General features: G+C 47.1%; 1 protein-coding gene across 1 annotated transcript; it reads left to right on the forward strand.

The window, feature by feature from the left end:
• The first annotated feature begins 1,528 nt into the window (after positions 1 to 1,528).
• On the forward strand, positions 1,529 to 9,590 carry LOC119145397 (atherin-like). Its single transcript, XM_037381836.1, has one exon. The coding sequence runs from the start codon at positions 7,405 to 7,407 to the stop codon at positions 8,422 to 8,424; it is 1,020 nt and encodes a 339-aa protein (XP_037237733.1). The 5' UTR covers positions 1,529 to 7,404; the 3' UTR covers positions 8,425 to 9,590.
• The last annotated feature ends 245 nt before the right edge of the window (positions 9,591 to 9,835 follow it).

Consider the following 9,835-nt stretch of genomic DNA (forward strand, 5'->3'; position numbering starts at 1 on the left):
TTCTGATTTATCTCTTACATTTGTATGGGTCCACAGGAGTCATCATTGCCTTTTCCTGCCTGGATTCAGCTAGTGCTGTCCTTCTTTATTGGTCTTTCCAAGTTCCAGATCTGGATGTACGTAAACAGATGGAAGGATTTGCCTTCCTGTTCTTTAGCAGCCTCTCATATCCCCCCCTTCAGAGCAGACTGGGCTGAAATTGCAGTCCCAGAGCTCAAGGTTTATCCCCACGCATCATCTCCTCTGCCCTTCATCCTACCTCATGTGGTTCAAAGAAGAGATACACTGCAGTCAGGATTCCAAAAGGCACAACTTTTGACATGCTCAGCAGATGTTTCAGTTTTCAGCAGAAAAAGGCTCTTCAAAGGCATTCCTTATTCACTTGAGACCTGTCTGTGATTCTTGCTTGCTGGACAGGATTGTTCTTACTTTCTGAAAGGATGAGTACTTGAATAAATTGAACAAAAACATGTATGTGGAGACAGAGGAATCTAGCAATTTTTGTGGTTTCCCACGAAATGCTGTTTGCTGAAAAGAAACTTGCTTGCATAAATGTCTTAAGCTGAACGTAAAAGAACGAACATGTGCAACTGAAGAAAATGCATTATAAATTAAAAAAAAACCAAAACAAGTTGTATGTAATTTTCACAGTTCTGTTGCTCTCTGAACTATTTGTCTCCTTTCTGTGCTTCTCCATATTGTGGTATAGATTTCTGACGTGGCAGAATTATTTCTCTTCATTTAACTTTGTACGGGATCTCAGTCCTCATTTCTAATCAGGACCAGTTGCAATCTTCCTAATAAATACTCAGCTTCTGTATTCCCCTAATATTCCAGGCACCTTTGCAGTTTCCATGCAGATAAGCTTGTGTAGTCTTTCATCTTTGCTCCTTCACATCCACACATGAGCCATAGAATAGCCTTCATCTTGCAGGCTCATTTGTTATATCTGGAAAAGCAGCAGTGTTTGTAGCTTAAGATGGCAAAAACAGTCAGACATTTTCACTTCTAATCTCTTGTTTTCCTGTATTTAGGATTTCCTCAAACTTTTGCATCCTTTGGTGACATTTCTTCAATGCCAATGCTTGCTCCATCTCCAAAATTGAGGGAAAACAAAAACATTTTTATTATATGAAGGATATGTATTGCTGAAGCTTGTAACATGATGTAACATGCCTTTATGGACTGCTAGTTGTTTGAAAATGGATTAATGTTAATAGAGTTAGTACCTGGGGTGTATTTATTTATCCATATTTTTGAATCTGTATATGCCTGTGTGCAAATCACCATGCAGACAAAAACAATATATCTGAGCTCTGACATGCATTTAATCATAAATATCCAGGAGCTGTGATTCTTTGCCTGCAGTTACCAGAACATAAACCTTGCTAAATGTTCTTCTATCAGTCCATAAAATCTATAAAGAAATTATCTTTGCCTTTTCCTTATCTCTTTGCTTAAAATCAGAAAAATTAATAAAGATAAAAGCTTTTGAATCCTTTGATTTAGAGAATTTATTTCCAGCAATGTTAACAAAGCCATTAACATACCCTGATTTTCTGTTCCTGTAAGCTTACGATGTTACCGACATACTGTGGTCTATCTTATTATGCAAGTTTTTCATAATGACTGAAGGAACATTTCAAAGAAGGACAGAGGGTTATTTGTATAGCAATGCGTTTAGAATTTTAAAATATTTTTTAAAGGAAAAAAATGCTGATTCAATAAAACCAAACAGTGAGACAGTACCTTTTAATAAATTACCCAACTCAAAAATACCTTGAATGAATGGATTAAAACACCTCGTTTTGAACATTTTTTTAATTTGAAAATATTTCTCTTCCTTTTCTGTTTCTCCCTGTTTCTCTCTCTCCCGCTCTTCCTCTTTCACTTTCTCTCTTGTTCTTGCTCGACTTTCATTCTTTCTCTTTCTCTCATTCCCTCTTTCAAAACAACATTTTATTTTACAATTGTCATAGTTTTAGAGCCCAAAAATACATGTGAAATATTTTACTTGTTCCAGGCTGAGATCCGTTCTGTTTTTTTCTTTAATTTTTTTTGAGACTGCAGCATGTTAGAAAAAAGAATCAGAATAATCTTTCTAGTAAGTGAATTCAGTTACTCACTCTTAAAATCAGGCTTTTCCTACTTCACCAGCTTATGAGAGGGCTATTTATGCATTTACTTCCCTTGATGCTTAGATTAGTTTGTTGGTTTTTTTGTTTTCTTTTTAAGATAACGCTAGTGCTAGCATCCTGTAGTACAATTACTTCCTTGCCTATCCCAGTGTTCTTCCTTCTTGGGTATTTACCAAGAGCCATCATACCTGCCCTCTGACTTCACTTTGCTGAGCTGAAAAATCAAGTTCTTGCGATCACATCATGGACCGGAGGTTCTTCATCCTCTTTGCTGTCTTGGCAGCCCTTTGCCTGACCATAACTCATCAGATTGTACATAATATTCCCAATGAAGGCTTGCCTGCACCTAGGGTTACAGTATAAAATAATTTCCTCTAATAGCAACCAGCTGGCCTTTTTTTTTCCAGGTGAATATCACATACCTGGCATACAGATATCATGCAAGCAAGCGACACGCCAAGTCTTTTTTTCTCCCACTGCCTCCAGCCATTTGTGGTCCTAATTTATAACATGAAACAGTTTCATTAATTCCAGAGTCTGATCTTCCACATTCTCATGCAACATTTAATTCTGTTTCTGTTATTCTCGGTCCTTAAAGTAATTCTCTTCTTTCTTACATAATATCCCAGAAGTCCTTCATTTTTCATAGATCAGAAAAAGTGTTTCTGGGCCACCTCTACTATTATTATGTGTTTCTTCTCTTAATGCAGAATTAATGCTCTGTTTTGTGCATATATAGTATTAGGAAGCCCCTGGATGTGTTTAGTTGACTGTGCTAAGCACGTAGTGTGAGCACTGGCTTTGGTCATACCCGTTACTCGTGTGAGCAGTATGAACCTTCAGTCCAAGGAGATTCAACAGTCCCAAAGTGTCTGTGCAATCCTGGCAGTCAGCGGGACTCTGAGCATCCAGCGGCTTTTACCCTGGTACAACACGGCGGGACCTGAGCACAGCTGGGAACCACAGTATGTGCCGCAGTGACATCTTAAATCAAGGCTTCATGTAGGGAAGGATGGAAATTCTTTCCAAACATGTATTGTATCCTATGTGCTTTGAATCTTCAACCTGTGTGCTCAAACCTCGCTCTTGGTCTTAAGAGTGCAACATCTTGTTAAATAGTCAAGCTTACTAAAACCAAGCTTGTGAACATATAGGTGCAGAAGTTCTACCTGAACAGGCACATAAGTTGTTGTGATTTTATACTAACCATGATAAAATTAACACTTCCATCTTCTTACCTGACAGGCTAAAAGGTCAGGATTTTTAAGTATTTCTTAAATACTTGTGACTTGAAGCCTATACGGGATTTCATTGGTTTGACTAAGGCAGGGAATCTGACATTTGAATTGCTTGCAATTGAGCAAAAGAAATGCAAAGAAGGAACCCCCTCTGATTTTTCTGTTTTCTTTTGGGGTTTCGGCACTTTTTTCAAGGAAATTATTTATTCTTACTGGCCTTTAGAATCCCCTACAGAAGAAAGATGAGGAACTATAAATCTTTAAAATAGGTCAGCAACTCACTAATTATTGCTTTAATTAGTGACCGCCACATCATTATTTTTTTTATTTTGTTCAGTTTAATAGGAGTCAGAGATATCCCAATTTTGCTAATTTGAAAGAAGCGGTGCCCTTGATTTTTAATGGACTTCATCCAGTCTGTAAGATTGCCTGGAAGTGTACATGGTAAAAAATGTAAAGGCTGTGCCTTTAGTTTTCCTGTCACTGCTGCTCTTTTCATTTTATCTGCAAATATTAGTAAACTGAACATATTTGATCTAAAGAAAGAGCAAACAGCAAAAAGGTCTTAATTAGGTTTGAAAAACAACAGTATGAAGGTAAGAGCTTTTTGCAGTGACCTGTACACTCTGTAAAAAATATTCTCTTCGTTGGTTGTCTCATACTCTGGATGTATAACAGTAAATCAAATCATAAATCTTTAAACGCCCCCAAAATACTTTAAATTCCTCTAATAGATGTAGTTTGTGAGATCTGCATGGTGTATGGAGGCAGTTTTAGGTTCAGAAAAGACTGAACAGTTCTTTTATGCAGGTTATGCAAAATGACATATCACAGTGGTGTGTCATAACCCTCTGAAGCAGGGAAGACCTACTTACGTTAGGTTTTCCCATGTTACAAGGACTGTAAAGATGTCTCCAAAGAATTCTGTAATTCTCTGCTAAAATTGCTAAGAAATTAATTCTATTGCCTTGCTTACTAACTCCTTTACCAGCTGCATTCATTAAGATCAGTTTAAATGTACACTAGTTAGCTGCTGTGAATAGAGTATTTAATCTTGTATTTTCTTGTATGAAACACTTGCACAAAACCTGTTAGTGATAGAGTTAACAACCTTAGATTACATTTTAAGTACTTTTGTACAAGTATTAACTGAGTATTGAAGTTAATATTTTAAAACATGCAACTTGGACTTCACTGCCTAATAAACAGAATTACCTTAATACAGTGACTTCTAACCTTAGCATGAGCAGTACATGAAGTTAATTGGGTAGTTTCCTGGTACCAATCAAATTGTCCTTAAGTTACATTTTCAAACATTTAATAGTAACAGTGTCTTTCAAATTTTGTATTTCTTCCCTATTTTCTCAGTGTAGGACATCTCTGGTCATGTTTTTTAAAGACTACTTCAGGCACACAAATATTTAATATTAAGAAATGCTGTACTCTTAATACCCATCATGCTAGTACAACAGTTCTTGATTAAGAGAGAATTAATTCATGTTAGATTGCAATTGCAAAATCTCGATTATCTCACTCCTTAGTTATTGTGGTAATTTATCAGCATCAGAGGAGCTAAGCAATACAGAAGAAATGTAAGGCAGTTTGTGCAGAGTATGAAAATGAGTCTCTTGCCATACCTTGCTGGCTGGCTCATCCACTCTTCTGCACTGGGGCAGTTGCGGTCATGCACCAGGCCTTGAAATACCAGACATGGTGCTTCTCCACACCCTCTCGGTGGAAGCTCCTGCTGCTGGGACAGGCTCTGCGGGGTGGAGGCAGCAAGAGAGAGTGTTTGTTCTGCTGGAGGGCTTGCTTCGCTTTGCGCCTGACTTACCTGTGCTCTACACCCTTTGTAGCCACCACCCTGAATATAGGACAAGCAAAATGAAATGAAATGTTGGCATTTAATCAACCTGATTCATAAGCTAAATTAAAGGCTTCATTTTAACTTTTTGAAGAGGACTGGTCTGTGTGTAACTGGGCAATACCTGCACTTTGCCTCTTGCTATGGTAGGACTGTTTGTCCCTGAGTGAAACTGATGCCCTAGATTGCCACAGCAGCTGTAGTAAGCAGGTAGTAGCCCATATTTTCATGTCACAGCTGGTATTTGAGAGCACTGAATGTACATGAGGGAGATAGCCTTGATTTCCACTGGGCAGGCATGAAAAGATAACTTTCCACACTCTACATCACAAAGCGTTCAGAATGGCGTGCACTTACCGTCTGAAGGCCATTTTTGATTCGGATTGTGGCTTCTTAATTGTTCACACTTGAAATTCCTCGCGTTCCGGCGCGGAAGGAGCGCTGCGCCGGGCTTGCGCTGCGCCTAGTTTGCGCTGCATCGGGCTGCGCTTGGGCGCCGGGCGCTGCCGCCAGGGGGCGGGGCAGCGGCGGCTGCGGCGGCGGCGGCGGCGGTGGCGGAGGCGGTGGCGGAGGCGGAGCGTCCCGGCGCGCCCTCGCGTCCTGCCCGGCCCCGTCTGGGGCAGCGCCCGGCCGCCGTGGGGCCAGGCTCTGCTCTCGCAGCTCTGGGCAGGCGTTGCTTCAGGAAGGAAAAAGAAAAAATAATTAAGGAAAAAAAAGGGGACGGGGGGAGGGGGTGTCTTAGCGCTTCGAACTGCAGAGGGGGCTGGCAGGCAGCGCTCCCCCTCTCCTCCCCCGGGGAAGCCATGATTGAGTTAGTCTCGGAAATCAGGCTACCCCGAGGAAGAATTGCTGAGAGCAGGGTTTTCGTTCTGTTTTCAGAGCAGGAAGGAAAGTGATGAATATTAAATGCAGGTTACTTTCAGACGCCGCCACCAGAACCTCAATACTCCTACGGCAGCAATATGACATCAGAAGGGGAAATGCATGGCTCTGGATGGCACGGTCCATCACTTGGGTCTTCAGACCTTGCTTACATCCATTTTTTATGTGCTACATCATCATCACCACCATTATTACTGCTACTGCAGTTTAGAAGACAGCAAGGTTCCCTGTCTCTGGAAGCTTTCCAAAAGAAAGCTCCATTTACTCCAAAGAAAGTTCCATCTCCTTCCAAGCGTTAAGAAATATTTTAAAGGCTACATTGAGAGATTGGCAGTGGCAGCTTCACTTACATATTTATGTTTCTTTTGCTATGGAACAATATAATGTTTACAGTGAATCTTTAGCATCAATTTCCAAGAAGAAAAAACGAAGTGAGTTGTGCTGGACATAATGCCTTGGTGCAGGGGTGGTTAGCTCACGTTTCTAATCCTGCAAACAGTTTAACTGAGTGCTTCAGGTCGCTCAGGTCACATTGCATTTAAAAGCCCTTCCCACTCTCTACCTGTGTAGGGGTCAATGTCGGCTGCACCTCATCCTGGCTCACACATGAGCAAGTGAAGATGGACTTTTCTCTGTTCCCTGTGTAGCTCCCCTGAGATCCTGCGAAGTTCTGGGTCTTATAAAGGACACATAAGCAAGAAGTGGTGGTGAATAGAGATTATGACAGTCTGAGGCTGCATATATAAACACACACAAATGTGCATATGCATGTGTAGATAGATATATACGTGTACAGGTATCTCGAAGCAAGAAATGAGAAGTGCTATGTGTCATGGCAGGAGCAGGCAGTGCATCGGGAGAGACTCGACCCCAATTTGCTGAGCTGGAGGGGTAGGACAGAGTAGCCCATGTGCTTCATCTGTCCGCTGGACCACGCAAAGACAATTACAAGGGGGTGAAGAGGCAAGAGGCTGGGGAAAGGGCAGGAATTGTTCCCTTTATTCCTTTGCAAAGAAGGGCCACCAGACAGATCTGTAATTCAGTCTCTGGCAAAAAAACACCCACTGCTATCAGCACTGTCTGCTGAGCGCATGAGGAAAGGGGGTAAAGCCTCCAACCTCCGGGTGGATAGTATTGTTATCATTATTGTTCTTTTAGTTACTTAGTTGGTTTGCCTTACTTAGTGTATGAGAGCATCCCCCGCGCTTACTGGCTGTGGCCGCCGTTTGATAGACGGCAGGGCAGTATTAGGCCGCGGCAGATGGCAGCGGACTGAGCCTGGATGGGAGCGGGACCTGCTTCAGACCCAGCTGTCTCGGATGGGGGGCGGAGGCTGACTTGCCAGGGGGGATACGCTGGGGACCCTCCCGGGGCGCCGCTCCCGGGGGCGCCGTCGGGGCGGTGGCTGTGCACCGCGCTCCGGCGGGGGCGCGGCCCGAGCCGCTTCCCTGCCGTCCCGCACCCCGGCCCTGGCCGCAGCTCGTTCCCCTGCGCTTCAGCCCCGTTGGGACGCTGGGCTTTTCTTCCGCCGGGGACGCTCCAGCCGAGCGGCCACCCGATGCCGCAGGGACGTGCCTGCTCGGCCGGGGACGGGCGGTCCCGGCGGGCCGCGGCGAGAACCCGGTGCCGCCGCCAGCACCAGGGACAGCGCCGGCAGCGGCCGACGCCCGGCCCCGGCCCGGCCCCGCCGCTCCTTTGTTCCGCGGGGCGGAACAAAGGCTTCCGCCGCCGACGGCGCGGGGACCCGGCCGCTCCCCTCCCCGCCCCCGCGCTCCCCGCTCACCCCGCCGCCGCGGCCCCGCCACCGCCGCCGCCTCCACCGCAGCCGCGTCTCCGGTGCCCCGGCCGCGCATGCACCTGCCCCCGCGCACGCTGCGCTGCCGCCGCTGCCCTCCCCCGCGCGCAAGCTGCCCCGCGCATCCGCTCCGCTGCCGCCCCCCGCTCCGCGCTCGCGAGCTGCCGCCTTGCGCCTCGCCCTGCCGCCCGGCCCCGCGCACAAAGCCCGCACGCCGCTCCGCTGCCTCCCCGCCGCACCGCTGCCCTCCGGCACCGCTCTGCGCCGCTCTCCCGCGCCGTGCCCCAGCGCTGCCCCCCCGCGCCCCCCGCGCAACCTCCGCACGCCGCTCTGCGGCATTGCCCCCTCCGTCCCCCGGTATCACCCCCGCCGCGCACCAAAGCTGCGCAGGGCTCCGCCGGCCCGCGGCACAGACGCTGCTCCGCTGCCCCCTGCGCGCCGCTCCGCTGCCCCGGGGCCCACATTCCTCGGCTTCCAGAGGAGCCCCGCAAGAGGAGGAGCCATTAGCGAGCGGGCACTCCTAGCTACCGGCTGGGCGATGCGCAAAGAACAATCCTCGCGATGATAATATTAGAAAACGTATTTATTTCCCATTAATCAACTTTACATGGTTTAGCCCAGGAAAGCTAGAGGTCGAGCCACCACTACCTTGACAAACCACCACGGCTACCGCAGCGCTCCAGCACTTCCCCCGGCCCCGTTACCTGCTGCTGACAGCTGCCCCGGCGGGCCCCGTCCCGTGGCAGCCGCATCTCCTTCCCGGGCCGAGCCGTTCAGTCCGCCGGTCCTATTTAGTCTCGATTTCCGTAGGTGAGTACAGGCTGTCGAGCTCTTTATTGGTTTGTCTCTCCCTTCTTAAAATTTATTTTAACTGATTGCTATTATTTTTATTATTAACCTTATTGCGATGTTATGTTCTAGCGAAATCTTTCATGCTTGCTGCCTTGAGGATCCGCTCTTGGCATTCACCGCGTGCCTTAATTGTATGACATTAAATCAAGGTCCGCTGTGAACACGGAGAGTCAGAGCCTTGGAGCGCTCTCTCTCTCCCTCTCTCTCTCTGGAAGCAGAATAGCAACCGATCCCCGAAAAAAACCCGGTAATTTCTCTCTGCCCTAGTCCTATCCTGGCCTGGGCTGCATGTAATTCACGTTCGAGTTTTCTTACTAGCCTGACTGTTGTTTGCAGTGCCCAGGAAGCTGTTAAATACGTATTTAATGGATTATAATAATAATAGAAATTAGGCGTGTGCCTATTACACACTTCCAGGCGAGTGCTTTAATTTTGCCAGCGTCTTCGCGTGATTTTAAACGCAGGAGTTGGCTGTCCCCGACTCGACGTCTGTGATTTGGCATCCCTGGCTGGGAGGGACCGTGTCTCTCCGGCTGCCTCGGTCCGCCTGGTCCTGCGGCTCCGCTGGAGCGCGGGCGGGGGGAGCCCGCACCCCCAGAGCATCCCCGCTCCTCTCGGCCGGGGGCGGGGAGACAGGGTCTTTCGGCGATGAAAAATGAAAGGGCAGCACGTGTCATCTTTCTTTGTAAAGCGGAAAAAAATTTACCTCACTCGCACCTGCCCCTTTCCCGGGAGGGTCTGGGCAGCCCATCTGGCCTGCCTACGCTGAACTGGGCGAGTGAGGAAATGAGGGGTAAAGTAATCACAATAATAACAAAAAAAAAAAAAAAAAAGAATCAGCCTAAGCTTTTTTTAATTATTATTACGCTTATTGCCATCTTTCCCCGCTCAGGACGGGGGCCATTCCTTTCCGGTGCTGGTGGCACGTCGGGGAGGAGCGGGGCGGCCGGGCACCGTGCACGGCCCTGCGGGCTCGACCCCGGCCGGACCCCAGGAACCGGGCGGGCTGACCTCGACTGCTGCCTTGGCGCCAGGGCCCGGGAGGGAGAGAGGAGGCGAGGCGGGA

The sequence above is a fragment of the Falco rusticolus genome, chromosome 3 (assembly GCF_015220075.1).
Source record: "Falco rusticolus isolate bFalRus1 chromosome 3, bFalRus1.pri, whole genome shotgun sequence".
Lineage (NCBI taxonomy): Eukaryota > Metazoa > Chordata > Aves > Falconiformes > Falconidae > Falco > Falco rusticolus.